Raw genomic sequence first — 19,192 nt, 5'->3', positions numbered from 1 at the left:
AACATTTCCGAGGACGCGGGTTTATAATAGCTAGTGAGAGGAAACACGTGAGCTCCTGGGATTTTGGAGAGTGGGTGTTACTGTGTAGATGCTGCGTAAATATGTGGTGGGCGTGGAGGACAACTGTCGGGCGCGAGTTGTTGTTTGGGGTACATATTGGCTATACACAGTAGGGGAGGAACAGTGTCGTTCTATATTAGTATCCCTAGCTGTTATTCAGGCAGACTTATGAGGTGATTGGCGGAGCGGAGTATAAGTTAAGATGGGTATGTCTTATATATTAATAATTTTGTTTTAGGACAAAGTGGGGATTAAGAGTTAAATAAAATAAAAGCATAAATAATAAAATTATAATGGAGAATTATAAATAATAACACAAATACAATTGCAAAATATATGATTAATACAAGTATTATTATTATTATTAGCTTTTATATTATTGTATTTATTACAAACAGTAACATAATATAATGAGAGATCAGATCAACACCACTAAATACCTTAGCTAAACAACAATAATAAATATGGTAGGTGCAAATTTGCAAATGTCATCTTCTTGTTTTTGTCATGTTCCATGGATGGCTTTTGCCTTTTCATTTTCTTCCTTACTCATTGCCTCGAAGATCCGCCACTGGCCATCAGAAGGATTTATCACTTTTTCAAAACGATCTTTTGACATTCTGCATTATTTATTACTTAGAAAATCCTGCAAATGTCAAACATATCTGTGCTTCCTGATTATATTTGGTTAAAAGGGTCAAATAAAACAGATGGCTTTTGACCTTCTATAAACTGGATTTACAGATTAAGCAGAATTAGCCATTTTTTATCTTTATGGCTGACTCTCGGGTCATTTTCACCTTTCCTTTGTTTGTCCGCCATCATCAATCACGGCCCAATCATCTCCGGGTCTTAGCTGAATACAGGGACAGCCTGTCATCATCAGAGGCAGCGGGGGTCTCCCTTATCACTTGCCGTCCCTCAGGTGCAGAGCTCAGTCGTCTCGCGCTAAAAATGACAACAGGACCTCTGCGCCTCTGGCTCGTCCTCGCGCTCCAGCTGAGATGCGTCACACCGCTGGCCATCCCGCTGGACAGGGGGACACAGGGGCGGCACGACGCGCTGAGCACGGCGAGCGAAAAGCTTGACGCGTTGTCCCATCTGAAGGACTTACCTCGAGGTCCGCCGGTCGCTCCTCACAAGAAGGCGCCGCAGTTTATGTTGGATCTGTTTAACGCCGTGACGGTTTCTGACGGGCGCCCAAAAAGTCAGAAGGAGATTCTGGAAGGAAACATAGTGCGGAGTTTCGAGGATAAAGGTGAGAAAAACTGACATGCGCTAAGTTTTTTTTAAAAAATCTTTTTTGTAAGAATGTACTTGGAATAAAAGGAAGCCATTCAGCAGCAAAAACTTTATCATTTACAGTGCGTAATTGTTATCCAAACTTTTACGCACGATTACGCGCAGTTTAAGTCTTTGTTAAACAGCTACTTTTAAAAAACTTGTGCAATGTATTTTTCAAAACATTATCTAAACGTTTCAACAAAGTTGTGTTTGATGTTTTTCCACCCTGCAGGTCATGCTGGAGAGAGATTTCACTTCTTCAACCTGTCCTCTTTTGGCAAAGAGGAGAAAATGATCAAAGCAGAGTTCCGCTGGTTTAGAAAGAAACAGAAATTTTACCTTGGAAAATCATTCGGGCCCCATTTCTATAAGGTAAAATGACTTTTGATGATGATATGTAAACTTTATTTTTTTGTAGATATTTAAATCTTGAGTAAGTAAACATCATCAGAGAACTGTAGGAAAAAACAGATCAAAAAGTCAAAACAGCATTGTATTATGATATTTTGCGTGGCAATTTTATAGCAATATCCACTTTTGGTAGCTGTCTAAATTAATAAAATAAATAGCTTTTTTTACTGCACCAGATACATTTTGCAGCAATAAATATAATGATTATTAGAAATCACCGATTTTGATTTTTTTTTTCATGTAGAAATAATTTGCAAAAACAATCACAATTTATGGCAATGTAAATATGTAAATATTAAATTTATATCTTGACAAGAAAATAGTCTTTTATGGACACAATTTCGTTAACTACTGTGTTGTGACTGTAGGTGGATCTGTATGAGGTGCTGGACAGCCGAGTGAAGCCCTGGAGAGGAAACCTCATCACCTCCAGACTGGTACCCCTTTATACACAGGGATGGGAAGTCTTCAATGTCACTCAAATGGTAACACTCTACCCTTTAATTTGTTGTATTATTTTTAGAGATTTTTTTGTTTGTTGGTTTTATAATAACCCTTTAAGTTCTCAATTAGAAAAAAACAATCTTTTTTTTTTGGTTGCATTTTTAAACCCATAGGGCTATAATAACAAAAATCAAGGTTTATTTTCTTAACAAACCCTATATTTTTTTGATTACAGGCCTCAACTAAACAGTTGAGATTGCCACTCATAGTAATGGTAAAACGGAAAGAAAAAAAAATCCAAATTAAAAATGATTTCAAATTTGCTTGAAATATGTTAGCATACCAAAATTTATACATTTGTGACCATGGAATTATTATTATTACCAGAACTAGCATTGTTTTCATGTATTTATCCAAGATATGTACCCTTACAGTAATTATAATAATAATAATAATAATAGCCTTATTGATATAGCACAATTCATGCATAAACTGCAACACAAAGTGCTGAACATAAAAGAACATGGGACATTTGTGAAAGAACAAAAGATGATTAAAAGGCATGATTAATACATCAAATTCAAAAATAAATAAATAAATAGAAATCAGTTTCTTACCATTTCTGGGATTTTTCTGAAAATATATATATATATAAACAGAAATGCTAAAAAATCACACTAATGTCGTTTCTTTCATCAAATATATAATAGAATAAAGTTAGATATATTATTTTGACAACAGTGAATATTAATCCTTTTTTGTGTTTAATAAAAAATGTTCATTCATTATTTTAGTGTCGCTATGTTTACCATAAAAGGCCAAATCAACCCTTTGTTTGAGCATGTTTTTATTTTTATTCGATATGTTAAGTTACATTTCTGAATCTGTAAAACGTTGAAAAAATATACCTAATTTTGAAAATGCCACCACACAGAGCCCTCACGTCTGGAGACTGACTTCCATAGGAGGTGCCGGAAAAGACAGACTTTTTAAAGACACAGTGACCTCTAGTGGATTTTTTTTTTGCATTGCATACCTAAACCAAATGGTAGCGATAGCTCAATTGGGTTGAGTGAAGTTAAACACATTTTCATTAAGATGTAAGAAAATGTGCCCTACCAAACAGTTGATTGGAATGTTACAGGGATAAGAGGACTTTCTGTTTATTTCTAGGACTTTATGTATACATGTATTTACACCTGTGTTTGACCAGAACGGTATCTCATTTGTGCTGATAATGAGACGTTTCTGAAGTATTTCCACTGTGTTTAATGAATGAATGTCAGGTGTCAAAGTGGATCCGCAACAGCCAGGAGAATAACGGCATCCTCGTGGTGACCACACTTCCCTCTGGAAACTGGATGGACTCTGTGGTGTCCTCATCGACGCAGAATGGAGAGCAGACAAACACAAACGCCTACCTGGTCATATTCTCAGATGACGGGAGGACAGGAGCATCGAACCAGTCATACCTGGGTAAGGTGATGGGTGGCTTACATAGGATGGAATGTACTGAGCAAAAGCATGAGAGAGTGATTTACTCTGCATTTCAGTAGCACATTCATTTTATATCGAATCCCAGAATGATGGATATTAGATAGAATTAAAAAAAAAAATACACTATGAAATAAAAATAATTTAAATAAAGTATATAATGAACATTATTGAAATTGAATAAATTGAAATAACTAAAGAAATGATTGAAATTCAAATTATTATTTTAACATCATGCTGTTACATAATGAATGATTATTATCTCATAATGCCATTTTTTTCTAATAAAACATTTAACTTTTATAACTTTCACAATGTCACTTCTCGTGACAGTGTTGTCACTGAGATCTCACCTCACAGCCAATCACGTTCTCTCTTAAGCTAGCAAGCTCAAGAACAGCTACCAACTTTAGCCAGATAGCTCCTGCTAGTTTGCTAGAGCAGCAATGACGTTAATTATGAATCAACCAATTAGAGTCTGCTGTTGTAAATAAACTCAGTACACCCGCATTGTGACTAAACTTGAGTAGCTTTTTAGCTTTAGCTTAACAAGCCTGCCTATGCTACATTATAATGTGTTATTGATGCTTATATACTGCTTAAAAATACGGGGACTAAAAGGCACAGTTCAGAGTTTTTTGAAGTGAGGTTGTATGGGGTACTTATTTATAGACAGTATATTACACACAATAGATGTCAGTCAACACACCACCAGTTTGGAGAAGCGAGCTGAGTATTATATTCATATTTATATTTTCCCTGCTTTACCTTAATGTCTTAATGACTTTGGTTTCCTGTGGGAAAATGATGCTGTGATATTGCTCTATTCAAAGCCAGACCCCACGGAAAAAAATCAGTGATTTAACAACACTGAACAGAGCAGCTGATGATCTGCTGCTGCCTTGGATCAGTAAGTTTTTTTGTGTCATTGTGTGAATTTAGTGTTAAAAAGCTTCAGTTCAGATTCACCAAAGTCACCCAATAACACAAAATAACTAACTGATTGAAGCAGCAGTAGACCAGCAGCTCCTGTTTTCAGCAAGCTAACATTACTGTTTTTGTCAATGGAGTCTGAATAGTCTCTCTGTCTGTAAGGTAAAGCAGTGAAAATACTCTCAAATAGCGTACTCTTGAATTGATATAAGTTTTTTAAGGTGGCTAGAATTTGATTTGTTGCTGACCCCTATCAAAAGCGCTACATTGCTTTGCCTCTGCGTAAGACTCTAGTCTGCTTCTCCAAACTGAGGGCGTGCTGGCTGACATTTATTGTTGATAAAACTATGGATAAGTACCACATACAACTCCACTTCAAACAGTCTGAACTATCCCTCTTATATAGTGTTATTTTTTTTTTACAGTTGACATTTTGTCTGAATTTAGCCAATTCATCTATCTGTGTTACAGTATGAATATCACAGATAACAAAATGCAGTACTTTTTATATATTTTGCCATTCTAACCCAATATGATCGCCTTCCTTCTTTCACAGGACAAGTTCAACCTGCAGCATCAGAACTCCATGAGCACCGAAGCAGGAGAAGACGTGCATCTCCAGGTTCCCTCTCCCATGGCCGCTCTCAGTCTTGTCAGCGGGTACCCCTCTTCGTCGACTTTGAGGAGATCGGCTGGTCCGGCTGGATCATCTCTCCCCGGGGATACAACGCCTACCACTGTAAAGGCTCCTGCCCGTTCCCACTTGGGGGAAGCCTTAGGGCGACCAACCACGCCACTGTACGCTCCATCATGCACGCTCTCAAGCTCTCTGGTGATGAAGTGGGAGCGCCCTGCTGTGTCCCTGACAGACTCCAGTCCATCAGTTTGTTGTATTTTGATGATGAGGAGAACGTGGTTTTGAAGCAGTATGACGACATGGTGGCGTTGAGCTGCGGCTGTCACTGACTGGCTGTGTGTCTCATGCACTATTTAACACTGAGACACTAAGGGATGGGGTAACATACTCTCATCCCAACTCGTCACATATCGCCTCTTGGTCAGTGTTGTTCACGTCATCAAATGACGCCAACATATGAAGCGGCAGGTGTCCTCTTGCGTTTGTTATTGATGTTCCGAGAAGATATGTCAACTAACGCCCCTTAAATGCATTGTGTCTTTTCAAAATACTCTTACGTTTTTCACAGGAAATGTACAGTTTCTGCTTGTTAGATGCATACAGTCTTTTTCAAAATAAACTTGCATAAAACACCTTGTATACTTTTATTTTGTTGTGCAACAAAAGCACTTGGTTAAGTTTCGAAAAATCATCATGGTGTGGCTAAACATTCACTTAGGAAGTTAACAGCGGACTGTTGGGTGAAAGTCCGAGGTTTGTTGGACCCATCCACCCCACACCCACCCCTCGTTGCCCTATGGGTACTTCCATCTTCTTTTGTTTTGTCGTTATTGACAGGTTTCAAACTGATGCCGTCCACTGGTGGATCATACTTCCTCGAATGGTGGTTTTGGGCGTCGGTGTCTGATGCTGAAATCACTGACCAAGGAGCTATATTTGATGAGTTTAGACTGAGAACGGGTTGGATGAGGAGATGATGGTTTGTTTGAGTTTATTAAGAAGCTGTATTTTCATGCACATGTTTAAATATTGTATAATTTTGAGAAATAAAACAACTATTCCTTAGCTGTTAATCAGTGATCCTTTGTGTACTTAAGTCCTTGGATTGCAAAAGACCTGAATTCCAGAGTTAAAATGTCTTTAAAAATATTCTATACAGGTTTTCTAGGTTCATACAGAGTTAATCCCTCTCAATCATCACCTATGACCTACTGACAGTGTGTATTTTTTCTACAGACACTCTTCCCTCTGACTCTATTTTCTTTTTTTGTTCTGTGTTTGGGACATTTATGGGCGTGCACCTCCACAGCACTCAGGTGGGGTCAGGGCTTTACAAAAAGTTGGTGAGCAGGTGTGCAAGAGACACAGCTCTGGAGTAAAAACAAAAACAAATAGAGGCAAAATTCCAAACAGTGACATACAATTCTACATAATTCACCTCCATGGCCCCCAGTGGAGAAGAGCTTTTGTCCTTAGTGATGGATCAATAATACATGAGTATTTTTCAGAAAGAAAGAATCCTCCATGGTTTTTGCATTTTGTCTTAATTCGTATTTATATTGTTGCGCAGATTGGCAAATCACAGACTGTTATTTACTTACTCATCTACTCCACTCCTGTCATTACAGTAACTGACCAGCAGATGGCAAGATTGTGTTCGGGTTGAGGACTGCAAACCTGCTCCATTGCTGTATTTCTGCTGTATCTTCAGGGGTGCATCAAGCTGCATATGGTCGAAGGTGAGGTCCCGCGATCAGATTGTCATTTTTATTTTTACTGATCCTTTGAAACCTGAATAAACTGCATAGGAAAAAGGCAATGAGCAACCTAACAAAAAATAGCAAAAAAGTTAAGAGATAATAAAAAAAATAAGCAGAACAAGAAAGAAAAGTAGAAATAATGGAGAAACAAGAAAACAGCCTTTAGAAAAGCACTAAAAATAAAATGTTTATATATTTGTCTATATAATTACATAAAGTTTTCTGATTTTTCCTTTTTTTAATGTTATCTAATAATCTCCCCACAGCAACTTTTTAAGTAATTATTCCTTTGACCTTCCACCTTTTCCCCCAATTTTGGGGCATTGAGCACAACAAAATTCATGTTACTTTTCTCTGTAATTGATTTGTAATTTAATCACTGATCATAGCTTTAATTGTCATATTTAGCAGTTTTTAAATATAATTTGTTTATACAGTTCAGCTAAAGAATGACATGAATAACACAAAGACAATTAAGTCTGTGGCAACAGTTATTTTTTTATTGGAATGGATCACAGACACAATTCAGCCCTGCTTTACTCTAGTTTAGAAAAATTGCCAATGCAACAAACTTGCAAAACAAAAAAATTCTCCTTCATGTCCTCTGCGTATTAAAAAACATTCATTGCAACATTGCCAGTTCAAGCTTTTAGATAGTATAAATTTGTTTTGTATCAAACACATTAAACAGGTGCAACGGCAATTTCAACTTTAGCATGCATTATGTTTTATATGTTCAGGTGTGTAGGCAAGATCAGTTCCAATCAATAACAAACAAATTACTATTTTTTTTGAGTGAATTCTGTTTGTTTCAAGTATCTCTAAGTGACTGCAAACTGTCATGTGAAAAATAATCTCAATGCCACAAAGGCAGGTAATAAAATAAAACAAAAAGCCACAATACCTGAAAAGCAGTGGAGACCCCAACACCACTGTATATAACAAACTCTCAGCATTTACAATAAATATTTCACATTTACATTCAAGCTTACCCTCTGTTTAAACTTAAATACATTATGTACATGGATCGCCCATGTCTCTCGTCTTTCTAAAAAAAAAAATTGCACGTTATCTTATACAAATCCTTCAACTCACATTCAAACAACAGCATTCAACAACAATTAACAAACTCACTATCTTTTGTCAGTTTACACTTGAGTCGAACTCATCACAAAACCTGTTGAGGCCTCAGTAGCTTCTGTGTCTCATGAAAGTTAAAGGGTAATGTTGTAATTTTTCAACCTGGAGCATATTCCCCCATTTTTGTGTGTCTAACTAACTAATTGGAACAACAACTTTTGAAATTGGTCCAGGCTTGGAGTAAAGGGCTGCAGCTGCAAAAAGCTGCAATGCAACCACTAAGGGCTGTTTTTGTTTTGTTTTGTTTGTTTTTTGCCACTGACAGGCTCAGATTATTATATTGAGTCTGACAATGTATGGAAAGGATCCCTACAGAGGTTGACCTATATGTTTAAGAGTAAGATTCTTTTTGTTTAAATAGAAAGAGCCCCAAAATTACCATTATCAAACCCACTAAACACAAAGTCGTCATTTTAGTGTCACACTTAACTACGTAAATAAAGTTTTTTTTTAATACCAAATCAGAGTTTGAAATTGTTGCGTCAGGGTGGTACAGTGGTTTGTTTTATGATAACAGAACTAGTTTATTAAAATGGGGTCTTGGCTTTGGCAGTAACAACTTTGGCAGTGTTTCTGGTTAAACAAAATGTTTTTTACTTCTTAACAAAATGGTCTCAAAAATATCTTTGTAGAGATCCTTTGCATAATTGCCCACAATGCTTACAGTGTAGCGTGTTTCACTATTGCCACCTGCAGCTCTCTCACTCAATACTGGGCCAGTTTCAAAAATGACTGTTTACTTTAATCAGCTATACACAAAAATATGGAAAAATAGAATCCATGTTGAGAAAAACTGACGTTACCCTTTAAGGTAAGTAAAGCAATACAAAGATGTTAAGGTTGAAAAGACGTCTACCCTGAAACACTTTTGGCAAAACAGTGTAAACAGAGGGTAGGTGTTTCTTTTCAAACCTCATGGTCTATCAGCTCGGACAGTCCAGCTCCTCAGTTCCTAGAAACTCCCCTAACATGTGGTCGTGTTGACCATAGACGGGCTCTAAATATGGATGCCCCTCTGTACAGTGCATCTGCCTCAACCTTTCTACGTTTCTCTGCCCGAACCCCTCTGGTTCCAAATGAGGGGCTGGGATGGTAGCTTTCTGAGCCATGGGAGACAGAGGCACTGGGACAAAGCCGTGGTAAACAACTAGAGGTGGGGTCAAAACCTCCAAGGGGGATGCCTGAGGAACGGCACCCTCTGGCGGCTGGACTGGCAGCTGCACATAACTTCCTGTTTCAGGATCAAAGAAGGTTTTCGTCTTGACTTGTATGGGCATATCTACAAAGAAATACTGCCCGGAGTCTGGATCCTGGAGGAGCTTCCGTTGGGTCATAGGAAAGGACTGCGTGACAATGGCGTGTTCTATGCTAGACTGTCGAGAAAGCTGGCTGTTGTGGCTTGACTGGCGGGACAGGGTTGAAGTGTTGGGGTTAGGGTTAGGGTTAGGGTATGCATCAATACTGTGACTCCTTCTGATTGGGTTGGCTTTGCTTGCCTTGTCTCTGGCTCTGCCTCTCTGCTGAAGCTCGTCCATGATGGATTTTTCTATACGCTGCGATCTTGGATCAAGCTTCTCATTGATTGATGTGTCCATACTGAGCCTACGCTCCTCTTTATCTCCTAGGTACCTATCAATGCTTTGTGTTCGGTGGAATGGTTTGTCCGACATGGGTCTCTCGCTTAGCTGAGCTTTGTACACAGGTACGTTACTGATGACTCTATCGCTACTGTAGTGTCTTTGCTCTGGCTTCTCTCGATTGTGTCTGTTGCTGGTGCGTCCTTGCCTTTCTGTTGCAACACCAGGTAGAGCTTCACTGTTCTGGGTGTTGCTTCCCACTGAATCATGACTCTGTCTCCGAGTCTTGTGGCGCACGTCGGTTTTGTCGCGGTGCTGTTTTTCCTTGCTGTGGTCTCTTCTTTCAGAGGGTAGTTGCTCACTGTGGTCATCACTGTGTTTGTGGCTTTGACTGTGATGACGACCATCTTCACTCTTCTCTCTGTGATTTCTCTCGCTGCTCTTGCTACTTCTGCTGCTGTTTTTGTGCTCTGATTTGTCACTCTTGTGTCTATCCCCTTTATGTTTGCTGCTGCTTTGTGATGTTTTGTGGGATGGCTTCTGGGCCTCTTCCTTCTTCATCCTTCTATTTGTCAGCTTCATGGCTTTGAGAACAGCCTTTTCAGATTTGGGTAGGACGACTGGAGGTTTAGGCAGCCCTGTTTGGCTGTCATTACCACTGCAGGTGGACCCTGACCATTCGCTGGGAACTTTTGTCACTATAGCACTCACTCCCATCTCATCTGCTGTGTCAGCTGTGCTGGTTGTTAAGCTCTCCACTCCTTCAGATGACGGACTCACCCCTGACAATCTGTCGTCCTCCTGTGGGACAGTGAGGAAGCATCCAGTTTGTGGTTTCTTTTCACTTTGCAGATTTGGAGTTGACAGAGGTGGGGGAGGTGAACTGTTTGATGGAATATCTTTAGGTTTGAAGATTTCATCTGGAATTGGTGTTATAACTCTTGTGGCTGGTTCATTAGCTAAAGGGAGCTCTGAGTTCTCCTTTACTTGATGTACCTCCTCTCCCTTCTCTGAACCACTAATACTCCCTCTTGGTGACCACGGTTGTACAGGCTTCAACTTCAACTTATTACTGAATGTGTTGTCTTTGACCTTAAATAAGGCAGGGATCGCTGCAGCTGGCAAGAAAATGTTGGAGGGTGACATTGGTGTCTGATTATTTTCGTCATGAGTTACTTTTTGAACTGTGTTGGTATTGTCTGTTTCTTGGTTGGTCTTGCATTGTGTCTCTTTTAGAGGAGACTTTAAAATCTCCGGCTCGCTTTCATGATCACTGAAAGAGTAATAATCCACCTCCGTCCTGTCCGAATCATGTTTTGTGTTTCGTGAAATATTCCGCATCATCTCATCAACATCCTCCACCTCTCCAATCAAGTTCTCCAGAGAGTGGTAAACATTTGCTTCGGTCTCTGGGTTTCTGTGTAACGCACTCTCTGCAGAGAAGTAGGATGACTTTGAGGACAAGCTGGCTTGATCAGGAGGGCTCTGATTGATGCTAACACCATTTACAAGTAGTAATGGTGATATTATATCCCGGGGGCTTTCACTGAGAGCCTCTGCATCTAAATTTATTTCCACACTAGCTCGATTTATTTTGTCAGGTTCTTCTGCCATTAAATTGTTAGCTATATTGTCATCTGGTGTGTTCAAATAGTCCGGTTTTAAAGGAGCTCTCCGCTTCACCTTGCATGTTTTCTGTGCCCTGACATTTTCAAATGTGGCTTCCATTGTGGGGCTTAAATCTGCATGCAAGTTGTTTACCTTATTCTCATTTCCTCTAGCCTCTGGTGATAAACACAATATATTTTCATATTGGGGGTATTTCTGAGGTAAATTAGACTCACATGATGCTGTATTTGTATTATTTACCAAATTCCACCTCTCTTCAGGATTGGTTTCACTTTGACCAAATTCTCTTGTGGACAGGTCACTATCTACTTCTTGTGTTCCTGAGCCTGTCATCCTCATCTCTTTCACCTCACCATTTTCATATTTTACATCTTTGACAAAGATATCCTCCTCAACTCCATCTTTCAGACTGTCAGTGTCCGTAGTAACACTTCCATCTCTTCTACTCCCTCCCTTTTTGCTCCTAGGAGGAACAGGAGGAACGTCTCCCTTTTTGCCTTCATTTTGGTTAACCAGACTCTCTGTGCTCTCTTCAGATATCTGTCTCACTATATGTCTCACCTCTTGTGATTCAGGATCATCCATTTTGTCCATGACAGCTAGCGGGAACCTACCACCTGATCTATGCATCTCAACAAGTCTAGGTTCAGTTTGCGACAGGATCTGCCTCATGTGATTGTGGTCTCTTAGATCACCTAACCTCTCTTTTAAGTCTCTCTCTTTTAGTGTAGGAGTGTTGTCATTTTGTTTTTCCTTGGCCTCTGTCAGAGAGTCTTTAGTGGCTTTTTTGTGTTGCTCTACCATTGTTACATAAATTTCTTCTGCATTTTCTTCATATACTGGATTTGCGTCCTGCTCTGTTGATTTATTCTTCCTCTTCTGCCTGTCTGAAATGATCTCTTCAAGTGCCATTTTGGCTTTGTCATAATTGTCATTTAGAAGTGCTTTGTTTACTATAACATTGCTGTCTATCTTTGTGAAAGTCTCCTGTTTGCTCTGATCCTTCTCTTTTTGTGCAAATAGGTCTCTCTTAGCCATCGTGTTCCCTCTCATAGACAACATACCTTTCTTAATATTCCTTAACTCCCTTGAGATCAAATCATTCTTCACCCTGGCCTCCTCATCTATGTTAATTCCTAATTTTTTCTTTGCATTCTCGAGAACACGATCGCCAAGCTTCACTCTCTGTAGTGCTTTCAAAGCATGCAAATCATTGATTATATGTTCACTATCTCTCATTTCTCTGGGTGACATTGTCCCCTCATCCGCTTCCGTTCTTGTGTTCACTTTCAGCTTGCCTTCCTCAAACTCCTCTCCTCGGTCGTCATGCGTCACTGCGAATCTCTGACATTTTATGTAATTGTTCTGTCTAGCTGAGAATATATGTTTGAGTTTACCCTGTTTCTGGTCATTTTCGTCTGGAGGTAAGTCTAATTTAGCATCTGCCGAATCACCATTAGTTAGCTTGTCAACAGGTTGTGTTTGTTGTTTTTCAAGAAGAGAGGGTTGGATATCAGATTTGGCAAAATTTCTCTTTGGAACTGGCGGGGGCTCTTTCTTGACATTACCCTTTTTGCTAAGCGGTGTTGCCTCATTTCTACTTGGAGATAAAACATTGTTTGCATGTACTGAACTTTCACTCTTGCTGCAAAACATTTCTTTTGAAAAGGCCTTCTTATCTATCTCTTTCCCTCTCAGTTCCTCTGTGTCTGGCTTGTTGATGCTATCTGACTGAGCTGCTGATAGAGCTTTATTTTTGGCTGCATTAATTGCTTCCTTTGCTGCTCTGATGACTTCCATTGTACTCATGGTTTGGCCATTAGTATCTTTTTCCTTAGAGCTTAAGTCTTTTTCTTTAATGTCAGGTCTTTTTGTTTTGTCTGATACATGTGGTGCCATTTTCCCTTCATTTGATGACAGCCACTCTTTCTCAGATGCATGGGGTGAAATTATGGGTGAATGATCTTTGTTGACATTCAGAGTATACAGTGAAAGCCCTGTGTTTGTCAGAGAGAGGTCTGTGTTTAGCACGAGGGGTAAAAGCTCATTTGGTTGGTCTATTGGAGCATTGGTGCTCAGAGGGACTTGGAGATATTTCATATCACTATCAACAGGGCTGGCCTTCTTGTACAAATTCAGAGAAGGGTAGTTTTGCTTTTTAGCTTTGGGACTCCTGGTCTTTTTCGAGTGTATAAGGGGGGGGATAAGATTCTCCTCACCAACCTCCCTTTTGGTTTGCAGTAGATTTGACAACAAATAATCATCCGAAAGAGGTCTATCAGTGTCCTGCTTAGTCAGAACGACAGTTGGGGTACTGACTGATTCCAAAACAGGACTGCAGACTGTCTGCTCATCTTTTGAAATGGCAGGAGTACTTAAGCCAGACGCATAGCCCTCAGATCCAGCTTGTGGATATTTTATATCTGATTGTGGAGATTGAGTGCCACATTCAGGTACTTCTAACGTTTTGAATTTAGGAGGACTATAGCGGCTTTTCACCCTTTTCCTGTTGTCCTTGAGGTTGAAGAGGATGCTAGAGGCGAGTGATTTGTAACTGTCCCGCTTGACTGGAGGCTCAGGGGTCAGTTTGGCCTCAGAATGTGGCCTCAGTGGAAGGTCGAGAGAAGAGGGCGAGAGGACGGATTGGAGGATTTCTGATGTTTCTGTCGGTTGTCTGGAGGGGATAAGTGGAGTCATCAGCTGGCAGATACTGAAGGGAGTTGATGCCACGGAGCTGACTTCCTCAACTGCTTTCACCTCCACTGATCTCGCCTCCTTTTTGACCAGCCAAAGACTTTCATCCACTGGTTTTAAACTGTTTTCCTGAGGTGGTATCCCAGACTGATTAACTGGAATCACACTTTTTGCCCTGGACCTGTTGCGTCTCCAGGGGGCAGCATTCCCTTCCCCTACATCTGATGAGCACCTCTTTTCAGCCGGAGTAGCTGAGGGCTTTGGCAGGACCTTCGGCGGTGGAGGGGGAGGGATGGGTTTAGGAGCAGTGGGAGGAGTGGGCTCAACTGCTGCTTTCTGGCATGACTGCACCTCCTCTGTATGCAGAGTCTCTTTTCTGTGTGCCTCTGTCAGCTCCTTGTAAAAGGGCAAGTCATACCATTTAGGGATATTATCTGTGGGGAGAATAGAGTTGTCCTCCTGGCCAAAGGGGAACTGGTTAAAGTCTCTCCATGTTTGGAAAGGGCTAAACTCACTGTGGAGGAAAAAGTTTTTGATGTTAAGTTTCCTTAGTTTCACTGTAGATTTCCCATTTTTGCTCTTTGATTTTCCTGAGGGAAGGGCAGCATCTTTGCCTGTTTTGTTTGACGAACCATTACCAGAGTGATGCCTATGATGGTTCTTGTAATGTCCGTCTGTGAGATTGGCGTGATAATCCGAGGAGAACTCCGATAGCTCTCTTTGGATGCTGCGGAGTGCAGACTTATCCCATGATTCCCCGTTAGAGTCCGTCATACCTCCATTTTTGATCAACATTCCCTCACAGCTTTTCTCCGTGGCACTGAATGCTTTGAGGAAAGACGACATGTTTGATATATTCTTCTGTTGCTGCTGTTTCCAAGGTTGGGCATAATTTTTGTCATTTTTGTTTTGCCCTTGCTTTTTAGAGTCCTTGTGAGTCTTTTTAAGAGGCTCCCCTGCCAAAGGTTTGTGGCAACTGAAAGGTGAATATCCATACAAGAACTCATCATTGTAAACCGCGTCATCTCCGACGCAGAGACTTCGAAAGGCCCGATCGGTGAGGGTGCTAACCTCACGATCAGTCTCGTCCATGAACAAGTCAGAGAAGCCATTGGGGAAACGATGGTGGAGCATGCTCCCCATCCGGTGGCTCATGTGTCGCTTATCCACACAACTCATGATGTTGAGAAGCTTCTCTCTGTCTTGTGCATCACCTGTCTTGCCTCCTCTACAGCTCTTGTAGATCCCTCAGTTATAATCCAGCTCAGGTTGACATCAGGGAAGTGGTGGGATGTGTAATCTTCCGAAAAGGAGACAGGGAAATCAATGTCAGTGTTAAAAATCTACTCACACATTGTCCACTGTTATCATACCAGCATTTGTGCAGTTCAAAAACTCACAAAAATGTAGTTTGATGATTACTATAAAAGGTTTTGAACTCAGTAGTTGCAGTGATGACCTTTATGTACCTGACATGTGCCAGCTTCAGCCATGCTGTCACTATGCAGGCAGCAGACAAACACTTCAAGCCATGCGCTTGGCTATTTTAAGCACTTAATGGTGCCTTTAGCTGTGAGCACTAAGCATACTGTTGGTAACTATGAGAGAAGCTCCTAGTCCATTTATAGGGATGTTATTAGCAAAGATGAACATTTAAATTGGTGTGTGTTGTATAAAGGAAAGATATGCTTCACATTGGTCCTTTTCAAATCCAATCACTTTGAATGTGTTGAGATGTAGACAGTTCCTCTGGTAAGCTCCAGAGCAATATTCGTGCCTGCAGGTTAACACCACAGAGCGCAGGAAATGCAAGTAAAGCATCACAGAGCGCCTCAGCAGCAGCTGCTCTACTGTAGCTTACTTTAGCTATCTGGGTGAGGTCCTAGAATAGCTCATTAACCCATTTATATTTCCTGACCTGGGAGCATAGCCATTGGCATATAACTCAGCTCTTCAACTATCTGCATAACCATGACTCTCCTTATAAGCAGATGAGGTTGAGACAAATATAAACACAGACATTCAATGGTTCAGTTATTGTGTTTGTTCATTAAAAGTGTGTAGTTTTAATGCAGTCACAGTTATCAAGTAATTTATGTTAGGTTGGTACATTTGCAACAGCCAACAAGACAAATTATTATTATTATTAGAACCTAACACGCCAGGTAACATTACTAGAACTTCATGACTTTACTGTATCTTGAGCCTGACTTACAAAATGTTTTGGCTTTCCAGGAGACTTTGCCTGCCAACAGTCTACCAGCTTTCATAACCAGAGATCAGTTAGCAACCACGGTACTTTCCCAGCATCTGCTTGTGTATTTATACCAACGGAACGATAGCTAAGTTAACTATACTGTATGCGGGTGCAACCACTGGAATTTTATAATTTTCTCAAAGATATCTTAATATGAGTTTAAATTGTATGACTTTTATGATTGTATCGCAGTAATATCCAGGGGGCTTTGCGCTGTTGGACTTTTTTGGTCATTAATAGTTAGCCAGAATCTAAAACTTTTTAAATCTTATATTTTGTTTGTTGCTGTATTTTTTCATGTCCTTGTAAACATCCATATAATCACACTGCTCCCTCACCTTCAAGATGGATCTTCCATGCTGACTGTAACCGTCCAATCCAGACTATGGCATCAAACACAAATCCTCAATGTAGAATCCAGTTCAGAATAACCTGCCGATAATAAATTATAGTTAGACGTTGTTATTCACAATAAACCATCTCTTTCTCTTAAAGAAACAAAAAGAAAACTCACCAAAGTGAGTCAAGCCCTCAGATCCATGTTCAAATACACTGGTGTGGCCAGGGGTCCCGATAGCGAGCTCAGAGGGTACCAAAATAGACGCACAAGTCGGTGTGGCCAAACTGAGCAGCAACACAGGACGTGGCTAGCTCGCTCACATTGGAATAAGCAGTGGGTGTCGAGTGGCAGGGCAAGGCAGGGTAGTGGGGTGAAATGGACACTGTCATTGGTTATTTTTGTAAGGAAGCAGTGAGGGTTGATAGGCTCCCTCGTGGACCCTCTCTTTGCTGTTAGGTACCTTTGAAAAGATGTCAATGAAGATGAAATATCAATACCTGAGTCTCAGTGGAGACAACACAGACAGGTGGGCTGTACTCAAAATAACATGTAGCTTGTGACTCTTTCTGTCCATGTCATCCAGGGAGACAAAACTGTCTGATATAGCCTATTGCATCACACAACTCCAAATTAGCGTGACAGTCCCTGAGGTGGAGATCGGAGGTGTCTGAATGTCTGCTGACTGATATGGCGTCCCTGGGCTGGTTCTTGTTGTTCAGCCTCTGTTTACAAGGCCGTGTTGTGGACATGAAACAGTATGACTGGGTAGTCTAGTTTTAGGACCAATGCAGCTGTTGTTGCTGTGAGATTAAGTCGAACAGGAGGGGCACTTTTTGTTGACTTGTTCGTGAGTCAGAGGAAGTCAATGAGTGAGGTCACATGTGAATTTTGACCCTGTGCATTCCCTAAATGGAGAAAGTGGAGGGCTTGAGTAATACTGTGTGGCTCAATTTTGCTTGAGAGAGAGAACAATATGCATACTGCCTGTAGCATCACCATCATGTATTGCATTTGTTTCAGTAGAGTATTGGGCAGAAAATGAGTTTTCAAATCACAAAACCACAACTTCCCCAGCAACAGCTAAATGGCTCCAGCATCAACAGTGCGTGGCTCTGCTCCATCAAGGTGCCATATTTAAGCTGGTCTATTTCTGTCATGTTGTATTTCAAAAGGTAACAGCCTGCCTCTCTGCAGACTGCACCTTCTGCACTTCAGCAAATCAGTCAAACCTTGCACATGTTCACTGCTGGAGGTGCTTAAATGTTCTGCACAAAAGGGTCTATTCATTAGATACATTTTTGATTATTGGGCAAAACCTGTGAAGTTGCACCATGTCTCAGTCAAAGTGCATGAATAAAATTAAAAACGTAACTTAAAACTGCCCCAGCTCTATTGAATATATATAGTATGATGACGATTATAATGATTACGCTTAAAGATAATGTGGTGTTTTTATTTTCGTCCAGCAAAAGTCCCCGCATTGTTTTGGGGAGGTCAACTTACTTGCAGAGAAATGCGGGGATATCATGTTGTGAGCAGAGATGCTATATGTAAGGGCATTTCCCTTTTACTGTCTGTACTCATGTCTTGCCCAGAATAAGGCCTGACATGGGCCTGCCCTGCCCTCTTCTTCCCCTCTCACGTTAAACCTCCTCCTCTAGCCATTTATTCACCTATCTCTTTCTGTCTGCAACCCTCCAACAGTAAATTAGTCCCAGTGCTTGTGCCAGCTACAGTTACTCCCCAAGATTCACGCAATTGACACTTCTCACACACTCTCACACCACATGTCCACAGGCTGATTATGAGACAACGAGCCCCTGGACATAGACATGTACATTTGACCCCACCAGCACTGCTACACAGAGCAGAGCAGAGACACAGAGACTTTGTGGTTCCTTTTTTTAAAATTGTATTATTAATATTAATCTCTTTATGGTCATGATGCATCTTTTTGTGGTTTTGTATCTTTGGATATTTTGTCTGTTGTTCTGTTGTCTCTTATAGATAATTTTGTGTTCTGTTGCCTGTTGTTGTCACTTAGATTGTTTTACCTTTTTTGCAGTTAATTTGTGTGTATTTGTAGTTTATTTGCATCTCTTTGTAGTCATTTTTTCCTGTCTCCTCCTGGATGTAGTCATAGTGTCCTCCATGCTGCACACACAGAAAAAGTGATAGAGATATATAGGATAAAGACATATTAAAAAAAAAATTTTCCAATAGAATATGATATATATATATATGTATGTGTGTGAATATATATATACCCTAACTGAATTAGTTTATCAGTTGAGCTGCACCATAGTTTATTACAGAGAGACTTGCCATTGTCAAAAGACATTTTTGTTTTATAGACAATTACATTTAATATTTTAATGATATTGACCGCCAAACTAGGAATGTCCTTGGTTGTCTTTTTTTCTTTTTTTTTTTTAATCTGGTCGCTTTATCATAAAAAGTTAATTTCATATTTTTTGTGAATAAGGTGCAAATTAGCCTACATTTTAAAATTCAATAATTAATTCAGGAATC

General features: G+C 40.1%; 2 protein-coding genes across 2 annotated transcripts; one reads left to right on the top strand and one right to left on the bottom strand.

The window, feature by feature from the left end:
- The first annotated feature begins 1,014 nt into the window (after nucleotides 1-1,014).
- LOC121958473 (bone morphogenetic protein 2-like) lies at nucleotides 1,015-5,592 on the top strand. Its single transcript, XM_042507417.1, has 5 exons — nucleotides 1,015-1,318; nucleotides 1,577-1,716; nucleotides 2,124-2,240; nucleotides 3,486-3,675; nucleotides 5,183-5,592. Exons 1-5 carry the CDS (start codon nucleotides 1,015-1,017, stop codon nucleotides 5,590-5,592), a joined length of 1,161 nt encoding a protein of 386 aa, XP_042363351.1.
- A 1,909-nt stretch (nucleotides 5,593-7,501) lies between these two features.
- Nucleotides 7,502-16,962, bottom strand: LOC121959360. Its single transcript, XM_042508635.1, has 3 exons — nucleotides 16,835-16,962; nucleotides 16,659-16,752; nucleotides 7,502-15,363 (listed from the first exon to the last, which is right to left on the bottom strand). Exon 3 carries the CDS (start codon nucleotides 15,240-15,242, stop codon nucleotides 9,087-9,089), a length of 6,156 nt encoding a protein of 2,051 aa, XP_042364569.1. The 5' UTR covers nucleotides 15,243-15,363; nucleotides 16,659-16,752; nucleotides 16,835-16,962; the 3' UTR covers nucleotides 7,502-9,086.
- Between the last annotated feature and the right edge of the window lie 2,230 nt (nucleotides 16,963-19,192).

The sequence above is a fragment of the Plectropomus leopardus genome, chromosome 19 (genome assembly GCF_008729295.1).
Source record: "Plectropomus leopardus isolate mb chromosome 19, YSFRI_Pleo_2.0, whole genome shotgun sequence".
Taxonomy (NCBI): Eukaryota; Metazoa; Chordata; class Actinopteri; order Perciformes; family Serranidae; genus Plectropomus; species Plectropomus leopardus.
Note: the sequence above shows the minus strand (reverse complement) of the source record. Positions and strands in the feature narration are given on the sequence as shown.

Bases quoted from the DNA above. Each gene is read 5' to 3' on its own strand.
- LOC121959360 (XM_042508635.1), bottom strand. From the start codon at position 15,242: ATGAGTTGTGTGGATAAGCGACACATGAGCCACCGGATGGGGAGCATG.
- LOC121958473 (XM_042507417.1), top strand. From the start codon at position 1,015: ATGACAACAGGACCTCTGCGCCTCTGGCTCGTCCTCGCGCTCCAGCTG. The intron at 1,319-1,576 runs GTGAGAAAAACT...TCCACCCTGCAG, and splicing joins GCGGAGTTTCGAGGATAAAG to GTCATGCTGGAGAGAGATTT. The intron at 1,717-2,123 runs GTAAAATGACTT...TTGTGACTGTAG, and splicing joins TCGGGCCCCATTTCTATAAG to GTGGATCTGTATGAGGTGCT.